Consider the following 15,623-nt stretch of genomic DNA (forward strand, 5'->3'; position numbering starts at 1 on the left):
CACTGGAGCTGGACCGTAATTTCGCTGAGGTTCAGCGAGTGCCGCCGTCCTGGGGGTCGGGCAACTTAAAACCTGGCTTATTTTTGGTAGGCACCAAATTTTGGGTTACTTAACAGCAAACCAGATGGGCTCTGCCTGTTCATCGTCACCGCTCAGCTGAGCTGGGTTATTTTATCCCCCAGATATTTTGGGAGATGCTTCCTGGGACCCCCAAAAGACCAGTCGGGTGGAGAAGTCCCGCAGCTGCAGTAATTAATAGTAGCGATTAAAACTTTGGCAATTAAATCTGAGCCTCAGTTAGTTTGTGGTTGCTAATTTTGCTTTTCTTCTGAAATTTCCCAAAGGAAAATTGCTTTTATCCTTGTGTTTTATGCAGTTGTGTAAAGGAAAAGGCTTTGCACCTTGCTCAAGGCTGCAGCAGCGCAGTTACGTTTTGGTTTTTTTTTTATGAAGGATTAAAAGTCGGGGCTAGAGCTGGCTCAGCAATGTAGGAAAACTCGTTTCTGGGGTTGCAGGGCTGCTCTCAGCAAATCTTTTAAGTGCTTCTGCTAACGAGTTATCAGTCCTGTCTTTAGGAGGAGAGGTGTTAGCGTAAGGCTGGGTTAATAGTGGGCTGGGATGTCATGGCGTCTCAAGAGTTGAAGATCCCTCACGTTTAATTCAGAGGTATCGAGGTTTAAATCACAAGTACTTGGATTTAATTAGCGGATACATGGTTTTAATTCAAAAGTACCCGGGTTTGATTTGGAGGCACCTGGGTTTAAATCGCAGGTACCCGTGTTTTAATTCAGAGCTGCCCACGTTGTATTCAGAGGTACCCTGGTTAAATTCAGAGGTACCTGGGTTTAATTCAAAAGTACTGAAGTTTAATTTGCAGGTACCCGAGTTTTAATTCGCAAGTACCCAGAATTTGCAGGTACCCGGGTTTAAATCTCAAGTGCCTGGGTTTAATTCACAAGTACTTGGTTTTAATTCAGAAGTATCGGGGCTTAATCCCCAGGCAGCAAAATTTAATCCGCAGGTACCCAGGTTTAATTCAGAGTTATCTGGATTAATTCAAAGTTACCCAATTTGCAGGCGCCTGGGTTTAATTTAAAGGTTTAATCCACAGGTACCTGGGTTTAAATCCCAGATACCTGGGTTTAAATGACAGGCACCCAGGTTTAACCTGCAGGTTCCCATAGTTGTGGGTGCTGGTGAAGTTCGGTCCCAGCCACCGAGCTACACCCCATGTCCTCCCTGCGCTGGTTTTTGTTGAGTTTTAATCCTCAATCCGTTTCCCTTCGAGTTTAAGAGAGAGATGGATTGATTTAACCCAACCATTTATTTTTTCAAGTAGATTTGTGCCTTTGGAAATAATTTGCTTCTTTTTGCCCCGTTCCCAGGCTCAGTTTCTCGGCCGCAGTGTACGATAGGAAGGACTTAGAGTCCCTCGTTGACCTAACACGAGTCTTCCCCCAGCTCATCGCCACCTTTTACGCTCAGTGGGAGAGGACAGGGAGCTGTTAGGCTCGGTTTAGTCACGTTTGCCCACGGCAAGGTGCCACGGGGTGGGTACAGGCAGGAACCGCGGCTGCGTTGGTTAATCTTGACTTAAAAGAAACTCGGAGCATCATCGGCGGATGGGCGGCGTGCAGGCAGGGAGTCGGGCAACAGACAGCGAGGCATCACGTGGCAGCCCTGCCTACAGGCAGCACCTCTGTGCCAATAACAGTGCCGAGAAAAAACCCAAATCCCTTTAGTTTTACCCTAGAAACGCTTCCCGATCACTTTGCTCAAGGACGGGTCTCACTGAAAATACTCCCAAGTGCCGTACGGCATCTCGCGGTGACGCTGCCGGGTCCCGGTTTGCCGGCAGCAACGCGTCTTTGCTGCGGTGGAGTTGCTGCACCGGCTCCGGGTTGAGCATCCCCTCCTTGGGGGCAGTATCCAGCACCCTTTCAAGCGGCTTTTGGGTCAAATTAGGCAAATTTTGGTGTATTTAATGGGATTTGGAGAATAATGGCCAACCCGGTTGTTCTTCCAGCAGCACCGCAGTCACATACGTGCCAAATCTTGTGGGGCTTCGCAGGGTCCATAGAGTGGGTGAAGCCACAGCTGTGATCTCCAAGAGCAGAATTAGTTAAAATGAGTATTTTCCACTAAAAAAACCCATCCATCGCCAAATCCAGGAAGCCCTATTGTGGCCCTGCTGTCCTAAAACCTAATAGAGATTCCCGTTTACATCAAAAAAATTATAACCCATATTATAGCGAAAAGTTGCTTTTTGAGTGGTTGGTTTTTTTTTTTTTAAACTCAAGTCGCTTTTAGCATTTATAATATTTTCCCCAAATAAGTTTGTTATTTTCCCAGGAGACGCAAGGGGAATTACGTGGGATCATGATTTTATTGGAATGTATAACTGCATGTATTTAGCAAACTTGTAATTCTAGATCTATTTTTTTCCTGAATGCACCAGACTTGGGAAATCGGGATGAATTTAACTAGAAACAAACTGTTTCCATAACTGCTTTTATTTAGATTTTTTTTTTTCCACTTAACCTTGATCTGCTACAAATACTTTATATAAATCTGTTTATTTTTATATTCTCTCCGCATGCTTCGGGATTTCGCAGCCATGTAACCACCAGCTTCTTTCCCCCCAAGAAAAGGAGAAAAATTGTATAGCTTTGATATTTTATTTTAAATAATAAAATCAATAAAGTGGCTTGCTACAGAAAATGCACTTTCTTTGTATAATCATGGAATTTTAACTAATAATTGTGGAAATTATGATGATAGTGAACCGTATGTCAGTGTTTTGCTATTTTGGGTAAACTGGGTGGGAGTAAAAGATGAGGATTTAGGGAAAAATAAAATATATACACGTGGCTGCCGACACGCTGGCAGGAGCGGAGCCTCATGCACCGATTTAAGCTTTCTGCTCTTCAAACATCTTGAAATGACATCATGGAAATTACCTTTTTCTTTAATCCTGGTGATTTTTAGCTCCGCAGATGAGTTTTAACCAGCCAGCGTGAAACAGCATCGGGGTCAGAGATGGGATGGGGCTTCTTCTCAGTGCTCTTGCTCCCTAGGGAGATGCTGGTAGAGATGTTGAACCACACAACACCAACTGTAACCCAGCAACCGTCTTCAACGGTGAAGAAGCTTTATCCTTCGGTGGGGTTGGCATCTCCGAAGTCACCAATGCCACCGGGTGATCCCCCTTGGACCATCGTGGCTTTGCCACTCATGGTCTCCATTGGCTTCGTCTTCTTGGTGAAGACATCTCCGGCAAGTGTGAAACGCCATCGGGGTCAGAGATGGGACGGGGCTTCTTCTCGCTGCTCTTGCTCCCCGGGGAGATGCCAAACCACACAATACCGACTGTAACCCAACAGCCGTCTTCAGCGGTGAAGAAGGTTCATCCTTCCGTTGGGTTAGCCAAGCTCATTGCATCTCTGAAATCACCGATGCCGCCGGGTGATCCCCCTGGGACTGTCACGGCTTTGCCACTCATGGTCTCCGTTGGCTTCATCTTCATGGAGGGTCTCCCAAAGCATCCGTTCACCAGCGGCTGCTTTCAGCCACAGTTTTGGTTGATTGGGTGATTCAAGTGGCGGGATTCACCCATCCTGCTCCAAGGTCTTGCCTGGGTTCGTTGTGGCGATATTGAGCTTGTACCAAGAACGATGGCAAAGCCTACCCCAAAAAAGCTCCCCTGGGAGAACCGCTGGGTCATGGCACATCAGAAAATGGTTGGAGAAGAGAGCAACCATCTTCCCAGAAGGAGCAACACAGGAGAAGTGGCTTTTGGAGCAGCTGATGCTCACGGTCAAACCGTAGCAGCTCCTCTTCCCACCCAAAATTGGAGCAGGGATGTGATCAGCCAAGACACCACCCTATCACAGGGCTTTTTTGGGGAACTGATGCTTAATCCCTCCTGATCCTGGCTTAGTCCGCAGCTTTTCTCCTCTGTTCCCACCTGACGCCTCCACTCTGCACGTTTCTCCCAATTTGGGGTTTTCTTTACCATCCCCTGAGTGCTTTTATCCTGATTAAATAGGTTGAGGCAGAAACTGGGGGGCTCCGTGAAGTCGCTTCCACTCCCCAATAGCTGCGCCCGGACATGTTTTATCCATAGGGAGCATCTGCCGGAGAAACTTGTCTCCACTTCTTGGCCTTGCTTCTTCTCTGGCATCGGTGGGATGAGCAGTGAAGTCCTCCAAAGCACTTTCCCTCTTGATGAAAGAAGACATCAGGTCTTGGTCTTCTGGAAGGTGGGTCTGCTCCCGGCATCCATCCGGATCCATGGATGCCCATCCAGAGCTGCGGATGTCCATCCAGAGCCACGGATGTCTGTTTGGATCCATGGATGCCCGTTCAGAGCCATGGACACCCATCTTGAGCCATGGATGCCCATCCAAATCTGTGACCACCCAACCCCGGCATCATGATGCTCCGAGGAATCCCACCTCTCCTCTTCCCAGCACCCTGGCTCCCTGGTGCCATTTTAGTCCTGCTCCTCCGTTATCCACGGATCCGCCAGATCTGGGCTGTAACATCAGGAATCATCAACCACGGGCTCAAAAAGCCTTTTCTACCTCGAAACCAAATACTGCTTATATTTAAAACCAAACATGTGCGGGCAGATTAATAGGAGCTGAGCGGTTTTGCAGTGCCCAGTGCTGAGATTTTACCTTCTCCCCTTCCCAACCATTTTTTGGTTGTTTTTTCAAAAAAAAACCCCACTACTTTTTTATCTGCTTCATCCTTAAAATCTGCAAAACGGTGCCACCGGACCGGTGCAGCCCATCACCAGGCAGCTGGGCACGCTCCGGTGCTGATACCAGTCACTGGTGCTGCCTTATAATTAAAAAAAACAGAGATGAAGAAGCAAACTTTAAAAAATTTCCTTTCTAGATGGATTTAAGGGAAAAATCCCATTTGAGAGATGAATCCCGGGGATCGGGAGCTTCCCCCCCACCCCACCCCACCAAAATCGTCGCTGAGAGGGTTTTACCCATCGTGTTTTGCCGGGCGCATCCAAACACCGCGCCAAATAAAGGCAAAAATCCCACCACCGAGGGATTTGTGTGGCTGGATAAGCGATCTCGGACAATGTTTTTTTGTTAATTCGCTGTTTCTTGGCATGGTTTGCGGAGGAAATCCTGGGAAATTGTCGCCCTGGACCCAAACTCAAACCAGTTGTTTTCGATGACGATGCTTTAAAAATATCTCCGGAGGGGAGGAGGCGTGAGAGATCATCCCGCGGGAAGCTGGCAAACCCAAACCCTCCGCAGATTTAGAAGGAAGGGGGGATGGAAAATTGCTGTTTGCGTAGCCGGGATATTTGATATCTTATTTTTTTTATTCCTCCTGCCAAGTTTCTCGCTCCTTATCTCCCCCTTCGGAGCAAGGCAGCATTCCTGGAATAGCTGAGTCTGGTTGAGCAATGGTTTTTCTTGGCCGTTGGGTCCTTCTGCGCCGCAAAGGCGCCAGTGGAAGGAGACTGGGGGTCTTCACCTTAATTTTCTTCTGGTTTTTGCTACAATGCTCTCTTCCTTTTTGGGACAGCATGGCGGTGAAAACCCCGAGCCTCTGGGCAAGAGGTCTGTGGGGAAATCCAGCTCGATCAATGCCTAAAACCTTCTCTTTTGCCGTCGTTGGTACTGAATCGGTGCTGTTGGGTTTTTACGGGGGCGATGGGCTAGAGCGGCACCGCTGGGGTACTAACGTTTGCTCTGTTCCCCCCTTTTTTTTTTTGGCAGAAATGGCACCGAAATTGAAGAAAAAAGGGCATTCAGGACGAGAGCAGAAAAAGGTAGGAGATGCAGCATCCTTCTCATCTCGCTTGAGTTGGGCTTGAATCCCTGGGGAGGTTCAGGACCGCCAAGAATGCCAGCAGAACCATCGCCGGCACGCTCGGCTGGGTCGATGCCCTCCCTGTGCTCAGCCAAAGAGGCTTTTGCTTTGCTTGGAAGCTGTCCCGAGCCAGCCTGAAATTGGGGGTATGCTTGAAAGGACATTGGGAGGGCATTTCAGTGACTGGAGAGGTGTTTTGGTGACCGGGAGGGCGTTTTGGTGACCGAAAAGGTGTTTCGGTGACCGGGAGGGCATTTTGGTGACCACGAGGGTGTTTCCATGCCCGGGGCGGGGGCATTTTGATGACCGGGAAGGTGTTTTGGTAACTCACCGGTGGTTTTTTTTTTTTTGCTCTCTTAGCATCACCATCATCACCATCAACCGGTGCAGCAGCAACCACCGCCACCGCAGCCTCCTCCGCCGCCGCAACCGCAACAGCCCCCTCCACCCCCTCCGCCACCGCAGCCCTTACCGCAGCAGCCGTTACCGCCCCAGCAGCCCCCGCCGCCGCCCCCGCCGCCGCCTGTCCCTCAACAAGCTCCTCCACCGATGAAGTCTTCTCCTCCACCTTTCGTCCCCACGCAAGTCCCCGTCCTGGAGCACCCGCTGCCGGGGAATATGTTCGACACCATGACGCATTTCACCCAACCCATCATGCATCTTCCTCAACCGGAGATGCCGCCCCATCTTCCCCAGCCGCCCGAGCACAGCACTCCTCCCCACCTCAACCAGCATGCCGTGGTGTCTCCTCCAGGTGAGCGTGGCTTCCTGGGACAAGCCCAACGCGTGGTCCTTCCTCAAGCTGGGAGGAGGAGGATGGCATCGGGTGGGTTTTGATTCCTCCTGGAGGATGGCCGGGATGGAGGAGCGGTGGGTGGGCAAGGGGAGGTTCTCCGCTCCCGATGTCCGCGGTGCCACCGTGTCCTTGCCTTTCTCCCCAGCTTTGCACAACGCTCTGCCTCAGCAGCCCTCGAGACCCAGTAACCGAGCCGCGGCGCTACCCCCGAAGCCTTCGCGTCCACCGGCTGTCTCGCCGGCCATCAGCCAGCAACCCATGCTTCCTCAACCGCCTCTGCCCCAACCTCCCCAGGTCCTGCTGGAGGACGAAGAACCTCCTCCGCCGCACCACAACCTGCCTCTGAGCACCAGCCAGATGCAGCTCTACCTTCAGCAGCTGCAAAAAGTGCAGCCGCAGACTCCTCTTCTCCCTTCAGTGAAGGTCCAGTCGCAACCGCAGCCGCCCCTGCAGCCGCCGGCTCACCCCGCGGTGCAGCAGCTGCAGCACCAGCCGCCACCGCGGCCCATGCACATGCAACCCATGCCCTTCCCATCCCACATCCCCCAACCCCAACCTCCGCCGCAGCAACATCCGCCCCCGCAACCGCCCCCGCCGCCCCCGCCGCCGCAGCCGGCCAAACCGCAGCAGGTCATCCAGCATCACCCGTCGCCGCGGCACCATAAGCCTGATCCCTACTCGACCGGTGAGCGGGAGTCGGGGACGGCGGTTGAGTCTACGGCTTGAGCCTAGTTGCGCTGCGTGATGAGGAGGGGGTATGGGGCGGTGGGGCGGTTTCCACGCGTCTTCTGAGCTCCGCCGGTCCCCATTGGTAGACGGTGGGGCGGAGGGAGCCCCGGTTAGCCAGAGTCTGACGTAACCGCCCGGCGAGGCCTCTTTCCGTCTCAGATCCTCAAAAATTTGAGGATGTCAACTGTTGGAAGGTCTTGAGGATCTCAAGTTTTTGAAGATGTAGAGGTTCTCCAATCTTTGAGGAACTCGAGGATCTCAAGTTTTTGAAGATGTAGAGGTTCTCCAATCTTTGAGGAACTCGAGGATCTCAAGTTTTTGAAGATGTAGAGGTTCTCAAATCTTTGAGGAACTCGAGGATCTCAAGTTTTTGAGGATCTTGAGGACCTCGAATTTTTGAGGATCTCAAGGATCTGTAGTCTTTGAGGAGCAAGGATCTCAAGTTTTTGAGGATCTGAATCTCGAGGTTCTCAAATCTTTGAGGAACTCAAGGATCTCAAGTTTTTTAAGATCTCGAGTGTTTCAGGATCTTGAAGTTCTCGTTTCTGAGGATCTCGAGGTTCTCAGGTCTTTGAACAATCTCAAGTTTTTGAGGAACTCGAGGTTCTCAAATCTTTGAAGACTTCAGGGCTCTCAAGTTTTTGAGGAACTCGAGGTTCTCAAATCTTTGAAGACTTCAGGGCTCTCAAGTTTTTGAGTCTCAGCGCAGCGCTGACGTCAGAGAGCACTGGCTTCACCTTCATCGCCATCCCAGCTGGGTGCCAGCATTGAGTAGTGTCTCTCAAGGCAGCAGAGGATCAGCTCCCTGCTCTTAGAGAAGGTCAGGCCTGCGGATGCCCTGCAAGGGTTTCCTGGTGTTTTTCGGAGTGCGCCCTCCAATAACGCAGCTGCTTGGCTGCCAGGTGGAGGAGAAGGGATGATCTGGGTGGGAAACCTGGTGCGACAACCTCCAGCTATCCGAGAAATCGGAGGAAGCAGCCGGGATAACGTGGCCGCAGGGCTCAGCCTTCAAGGTTGGCTTGGGAGATCCCAGATCTTCACAATGGCCGTGGGCTCGGTGGTGCCACCACCGATGTTCCAGATAGGGAACGTCTCCAGCAGGGATAACTCCGACAGCGTTTTGCTTTCGAGACCGGGCACCCATAAAACCTCTGCGGTTTGGCGAGGTCTCGCTCCTGCTTTCGTTTGGCCACATGGTTCTCCAGGTTGTTGCCCATCAGGTCTTTGCTCCTGAAGTCGTCCTGCTCAGCCCCACGCGGGCGTAGGCAGGAAAAAAATCCCTGGATTTGAAGGGATGGAGCCAGGTGAAGGCAGGCAGTGCTTGGAGCCGCTTCTCCTGCCTGTAGAGCTGCCGTAGGCAGCTTGGTCGTGATGCCCGAGATGGCAAGTTTGGACATGATGATTGGCCAAGATGGAGCCTGCCGGCTCCCAAAAACCTCCCCATTGCTTGTAGAGCCAACGTGTCCTGTGTCCGTGGCTCCGGGCAGGGAGAGGCGCAGGCAGCGGGAAGTGCAGGCAGGGCAGTGTCAGTGCTTGGGTGTCCTAGGGGAATGGTTTTACAGCTGGGAATATTGATGGACCACCAGGAGAAGGAGCAGAAGGGGTTGAATTATGGGGAGGACGCCACAAACGAGCATCACCAAGGCGGGCAGGACAAGCCACCGCGCAGCCTCGGAGCATCTTCTGCTCCCTGGCGGTGGCTCATGGCGGTGGTACCCGCTGGAAGGAGGTGGCTGGGGTCCGTTGGGGACATCCCAGGGCCACCACACTTCATCCAGGAAAGCGATTGTCCCGCGGGGTGATGGCGTGCGCCGAGCGGCTTTTTCGGGTGATGTTTGGCGTGCCGGTGGTGACGACGGTTAACTGATTGATGCCAAACTGTTCCCAGGTCACTTGAGGGAAGCCCCTTCCCCTCTCATGATGCATTCCCCACAGATGCCGCAGTTCCAGGGTTTGGTCCACCAGTCGCCACCTCAACAAACTATCCAGCCAAAAAAACAGGTAAAAAGGAAAGCAGAGCACCCAACCGGGGGGGTCCCGACCAACGGGGACCATCGTCTTCCCACCACCGGCTTGGGAGCAAGCGCCGAAAGCCCAGGGGCCGTTAGCCAGCGGTTTGCATCGGGAATTTGAGGAGGGGGCGGGGGATGAGGGAAGGGCATCACTGAACGTTTCTTGACCCTTTTTTTTTGCGTGGCAGGAGATGAGAGCCGCCTCCGTCGTCCAATCTCAACCCATGGTGGTGAAGGAGGAGAAGATGCATTCGCCCGTCATCCGTAACGAGACCTTCAGTCCCCCGTTGCGGCAAGATCCGCCGAAACACCCGGAGAGCATCAAACCGCCCGCGCACATCCCGCAACGTGAGTCCGGGGACGTGCCGCTTCAGATGTCCCCCCCAGTTTTGGTGGCGGAGACCCCATCACCCCCTATTTCAGCAGCTGAGACCCCATCACCCCCCATTTCGGTGGCTGAGAGCCCCCATCGCCCCCCATTTTGGTGGCTGAGACCCCCATCACTCCCTGTTTTGGTGGCTGAGACCTCCATCGATTCCCCCTCGCCGTGAGGCTCCTGGGTGCCCCGATAACCTCTGACGGAAACCCCTGGTTTTTAGGGACGGAGATGAAACCCATGGAGGGGGGACGACCCGTCATTAGACCCCCGGAGCAAAACCCCCCACCGCCAGGAGTGCAGGAGAAAGATCGGCAGAAACAGGAGCCGAAAACACCCGTCGCCCCCAAAAAGGTAACGTACCCTGGCAAAAATGAGGAAAAAACCTCCCAAAATTCAGAATTAAACCTCCTAAAATTAAGCAGGACCGTGTCGCTCCCCTGAATCTTGGCGTACGGCCAAGATTTGGTGTTTTCCACTTCCAAATTTCCCATTTGGAGATGGAAGGCGCCCGCTGGAGCTTGGAGAGGTAGAGATGGGACCCCCACCAAGCTGAGGGAAGGGATGCCATCCAGAAGGACCCGGACAAGCTCCAGAAGTGGGTCCGTGAGAACCTCCTGAGGTTCTACAAGGCCGAGTGCAAGGTCCCGCACCTGGGTCGGTATCGGTACAGGTTGGGGGCTGAAGGGATGGAGAACAGCCCCACGGAGACAAGGACTTGAGGGTGTTGGTGGATGGAAAGCTCGATACGAGCCGGCAACGTGCGCTCGCAGCCTAGAAAATCAATCGTATCCTGGGCTGCGTCAGAAGAAGCGTGGCCAGAAGGTCGAGGGGGGGGATGCTCCCTCTCCGCTCTCCTGAGACCCCCCCCTGGAATCCTGCATCCAGGTCTGGGGTCCTCAGGACAAGGAGGACATGGACTTGTTGGAGCGGGGCCAGAGAAGGCCACGAAGATGATCCAAGAGCTGGAACACGTCTCCTGGGAGGACAGGCTGAGAGCGTTGGGGTTCTTCAGCCTGCAGAAGGCTCCGGGGAGACCTTCTTGTGACCTTCTTACAAGAAAGATGGAGAAAGACTTTTTACCACGACCTGTAGGACAAGGGGCAACGGTTTTAAACCCAAAGAGGGTAGATTTAGATTGGACCTAAGGAAGACATTTTTTACGATGAGTGTGGTGGGACGCTGAAGCAGGTTGTCCCAGAGAAGTTGGACTGGATGATCTTTGAAGGTCCGTACCAACCTAAACCGTTCTATGAAAACCTCCCTGCTCATCCAAGAGCCCTCAGAGGAGAGTTTTGCCTGGAGCCGAGCCAGCGATGGACCCAACGGGGTCACCCACGGGTGACGGAGATCCCCCACCCCGTAATGGGACATCCCCTGCAAGAGCAGCCGCTGCGTACAGCGGGTTTTCACAACGCCAAGGGCATCCCAGTATAGCTCCGTGCCGGCACTGGGGGCTAACCAGTCCTTGCCGGAGCTGCTCATCCCCCAGCACCCACACAGCACCGTCGGCACGGCTTCTCCGGCACCGAGGGTGACGAGACGCTGGCAAGAAGTTGCTCAGAGGTTGAAGATGTCCCTGCTCATGGCAGGATTGGACTAGGTGACCGTGAAAGGTCCCTCCCAACCCAAACCATTCTGTGATTCTCTTAAGTGGGAACGGGGAATGTGAGGTGCCGAAGGAGCCGGTCCTGCTCCCGGCATTCCCGGGAAGGCGTCGGAGCCGCCCGCTTGGCTTTGGGGGAGGAGATGCTGCCTGATGTGGGTCCCACCCAGCACCAGGGAACGGAAAGGTGTTTTCCCCAGATGACACGGTGATGGGGAACAGCTTTTTGGCAGCAGCGGGGTGGGCGTTTGCCGGATTGACTTCCCCCTCCCCGGCTCGGCTCTTCCTAACCCACCCATCCTTCTCTCCGTAGGACCTGAAAATCAAGAACATGGGTTCCTGGGCAAGCTTGGTCCAGAAACACCCCACCACTCCGTCCTCCACGGCAAAGTCCTCCAGCGACAGCTTCGAGCAGTTCAAGAGGGCGGCGCGGGAGAAGGAGGAGCGGGAGAAGGCGCTGAAGGCTCAGGCGGAGCAGGTGGAAAGGGAGAAGGAGCGGCTGCGGCGGGAGCAGGAGAGGATGAGGTGAGACCGTCGCCACCACCACGGGGAAGGCGTTTCGGGGCGTCTTCACCTTGGGCAAGGGCGCTGGGAGACGTGTGCTCTCGCGGCACGGTGGGTGCTGGTCCGTGGCATGATCCGATAGCGTGGCACGAATCCGATCCGTGGCACGATCCGAGCTCTTGGCACAAATCTGATCTCGTGGCATAAAACTGATCAGATCTCGTGGCACAATCCAATCTCACGGCATAAATCCGATCCCACCTTGTGGCACAAATCCGATCCAATCTGTTGCACGATCCGGTCTCTTGGCATGAATCCGATCTGATCCATGGCATGATCTGATCTCGTGGCACAGAACTGATCGGATCTCGTGGCGTGATCTGCGCTGACCTGATCCACGGCACAGTCCAATCTTATGGCGCAAATCCGATCCAATCTGTTACACGATCCGGTCTCTTGGCATGAATCCGATGTGATCCATGGCATGATCTGATCTCCTGGCACGAGTGCAGTCTCGTGGCATAAAACTGATCTGATCTCGTGGCACAAATCCAATTCGATGGCATGGCTTGATCTGCGCTGATCTGATCCATGGCACGATCCGATCTCATGGCACAAATCCAATCCGATCTCATGGCACGAATCCGATCCGATCTCATGGCACGAATCCGATCCGATCTCATGGCACAAATCCAATCCAATCTGTGGCACCATCCCATCTGGTGGCACGAATCTGCGCTGATCTAGGGGCACGATCTGTGCCAGTCTGATCCGTGGCATGATGCAATCTCGTGGCACGAATCCGATCCGCTCTCGTGGCACGAATCCATTCTGATCCGTGGCGCGATCTCTGCTGATGCGATCCGTGGCACAACCCGATCTCACGGCACAAACCCGATCAGATCTCGCGGCGTGAATCCACGCCGGCAGCTCTTCTCCCCCACCACGCCGTGCCGCCGTGCGCCAAAACCAAGCGCTCGGCGCCAAAAACGCCCGTCCCCTGGCCGTTACGGCATTTACCCCGTGTCGAAGCCACGGCGTCGGGGAGCAAACCGGGACCGGACCTCGCCGTGGCGAGGGGTTGCACGAGGTTCCCGGCGCGTGACGGCATCTCCCGGCGTTTTTTTGGCAGGAGCCGGGAGGACGAGGACGCCATGGAGCAGGCGCGCCGGGTGCACGAGGAGGTGCGGCGACGCCAGGAGCAGCAGCAGCAGCAGCAGCAGCAGCAGCAGCAGCAGCAGCAGCAACAGCAGCAGCAGCAAGTGTCGGCGGCGGCGGCGGCAGCGCCCCAAGCCCAGAGCTCGCAGCCCCAATCCTCCCAATCCATGTTGGATCAGCAGCGGGAGATGGCCAGGAAGCGGGAACAGGAACGGAGGCGCCGGGAAGCGGTGAGTGGGGAAACCGGGGCGGCTCCTGCCCTGAAATCAGGAGGGATGGTGAAAAATCTGTGGGGATGCTAAAAAAAAAAAAAAACCCCCAAATCGCCGGGGAAGGCAAAAAATCCTCGGTGAAGTCAAAAGAATAATGGGCAGGGATTCTGAAACACGCCTGGGGAAGCGAAAAAATCCTTAGGGATGCCCAGAAATCCCCCGGGAAGCTGAAAAAGCCCTGGCGATGCAGGAAAATCCCTGGAGATGCTGAAAAATGCCCGGGGATGCGGAAGGTTCCCTGGGTAAGCCCAGAAAATCAAAGGGGATGCTGAAAAATCCTTGGGGATGCTGTGAAACCCTCAGGGATGCCAAAAAATCCCTGGAGATCCTGAAAAATCCCTGGGGAAGCCAAAAAAATCCCTGGGGATGCTGAAAAAAGTACCGGCAATGCTGAAAAATCCTCAGGGATGCCAGAAAATCCCCAGGGATGCTGAAAAGTCCCAGGGGATGCAAAAAAAAAAACCAACCCTCTGAGGATGCTGAGAAATCCCTGGAGATGCCAAAAATAATCCTGGGAATGCCGAAAAATCCCTGGGGATGCTCAAAAGTCCCTGGAGATGCCAAAAAATCCCTGAGGATGCCAAAAAAAGTTTCTGGGGATGCAGAAAAATCCCCAGGGATCCCCCAAAAATTCCTGGGGGTGCTCAGAAGTCCCCAGGGATGCTGAAAAATCCTGCGAATACCAAAAAATTCCCAAGAATGCCGAAAAAATCCTGGGAATGCAAAAACAAATCCCTTGAATGCGAAAAAAATATCCTGGGAATACAAAAAAGAAATCTCAAGAATGCTAAAAAATTCCATGGAATGCCAAAAAAATTTCCAGGAATGCCGAAAAAATCTCAGGAATGCCAAAAAATTCCCAGGAAGGCCAGAAAAATTCCTGAGAATGCCAAAAAAACCCTGGGAATGCAAAAAAAAAAAACCCTTCAATGCAAAAAAATATCCTGGGATTGCAAAAAAAAATGTCAGTAATGCTGAAGAATTCCATGGAATGCCAAAAAAAATTTGAGGAATGCTGAAAAAATCTTGGGAATGCCAAGAAATTCCCGGGAAGGCCAAAAAAATTCCTGCAAATGCCAAAAAAGCCCCTGAGAATGCAGAAAAAAAATCTCAGGAATGCTGAAAAATTCTGTTGAACGCCCCCAGAAATTTCCAGGAATGCCGAAAAAATCTCAGGAAGGCCAAAAAATTCCCAAGAATCTCCCCAAAAATCCCTTTTCCGTTCTCTTGCAGATGGCCGCGACGATCGACATGAATTTCCAGAGCGATTTACTGGCAATATTCGAAGAAAACCTTTTCTAACGGCGCCCGGAGGTTTTGGGTTCTTTTCCTCCCGATTTGACTCTTTCAAAAAAACAAAAAACAACAAAAAAAAAACACAAAAAAAAAATTCTCCTTTTTTTTCCCCTCCCCCGGCAAAAAAAAACAAAAACAAAACAAAAAACCAACAAAAAAAAAAGCTTCGGACTCTCCGTTAAGTGTTAAAAAAATAAAAAATATCCGGGATCGGGATCGTCCCGCATGTACCGACCGGCGCCGGGATGGGCGGGGGCTGCCTTCCCCCCCCCGGGAATTTCGGGGGTTTTTTCCTTCTTTTTTTTTTTCCTCTTTTTGGGGGTTTTTTTCCCTCTTTTCACACCGGAAAAAAAAAAAAGAAAAAGGAAAAATTGAAATCCCAATGAAAAAAACCAATTCCGGCCGCGAAACCGCCGGGAAAAGGTGCCCCCACCCCTTCCCCCCCCCCCCCTTTATTCACTGTATATTCTGGAATTTTTTTTTTTTTTTTTGGTCTTTTTCACCTGTTTTGGGGTTTTTCGTGATCAAAATGTGCGGCGGCGGCGGCGGCAGGACGGGCGCTTCGAAATAAACCCGAGTTTTGGATGGTTTTTTTTTTATTTTTTGGGCCTTTCGGGAGAAAATTTGGGCGTCCGGGAGGAGACGGGGGAGGGGGAATGGGGGTGGGGGGGGGGTGGGGGAGGGGTGCTGGGGGCAGGGGGTGGGGGAGGGGAGCCGCCCGGATCCCCGCCCCGCCCCGCCCGGGCTTTTGGGGTAAATTCTTCACCCTTTCTTTTGCTTTTTTTTTCCTTTTTTCCCTCCTTTTAAAATTTATTTTCTTTTTTTCCTTTTTTTTTTTATTTTTTCCTCCGTTTTTCCCTCCTTTTAAAATTTATTTTTTTTCCTTTTTTTTAGATTTTTTCCTCCTTTTACATTTTTTCTTTAGATTTTTTCTCCTTTTTTCTGTTTTGTCCTTTTTCCTCCTTTTTTCCTCTAGAATTTTTTTCTTCTCTCCTCTTTTCCCTTTTTGTCTCCATTTTTTCTTTTT

General features: G+C 52.5%; 1 protein-coding gene across 14 annotated transcripts in view; it reads left to right on the forward strand.

Moving 5' to 3' along the window:
* The window catches only part of BRD4 (bromodomain containing 4), a 74,632-nt gene extending 59,447 nt beyond the window's left edge, over window positions 1-15,185 (forward strand). For 13 of the 14 annotated variants that reach the window (XM_052799186.1, XM_052799182.1, XM_052799188.1 and 10 more), the window contains 9 exons: window positions 5,754-5,806; window positions 6,208-6,601; window positions 6,789-7,328; window positions 9,261-9,373; window positions 9,573-9,732; window positions 9,984-10,114; window positions 11,680-11,891; window positions 13,003-13,258; window positions 14,534-15,185. In XM_052799186.1, the coding sequence (XP_052655146.1) occupies window positions 5,754-5,806; window positions 6,208-6,601; window positions 6,789-7,328; window positions 9,261-9,373; window positions 9,573-9,732; window positions 9,984-10,114; window positions 11,680-11,891; window positions 13,003-13,258; window positions 14,534-14,602 (1,928 nt within the window). In that variant the 3' untranslated portion in view covers window positions 14,603-15,185. The remainder of the gene's footprint in view (window positions 1-5,753; window positions 5,807-6,207; window positions 6,602-6,788; window positions 7,329-9,260; window positions 9,374-9,572; window positions 9,733-9,983; window positions 10,115-11,679; window positions 11,892-13,002; window positions 13,259-14,533) is intronic. The other variant, XM_052799193.1, reaches the window with a different exon arrangement.
* Window positions 15,186-15,623: the final 438 nt, after the last annotated feature.

Source organism: Harpia harpyja, chromosome 10 (assembly GCF_026419915.1).
Source record: "Harpia harpyja isolate bHarHar1 chromosome 10, bHarHar1 primary haplotype, whole genome shotgun sequence".
NCBI classification, from domain to species: domain Eukaryota; kingdom Metazoa; phylum Chordata; class Aves; order Accipitriformes; family Accipitridae; genus Harpia; species Harpia harpyja.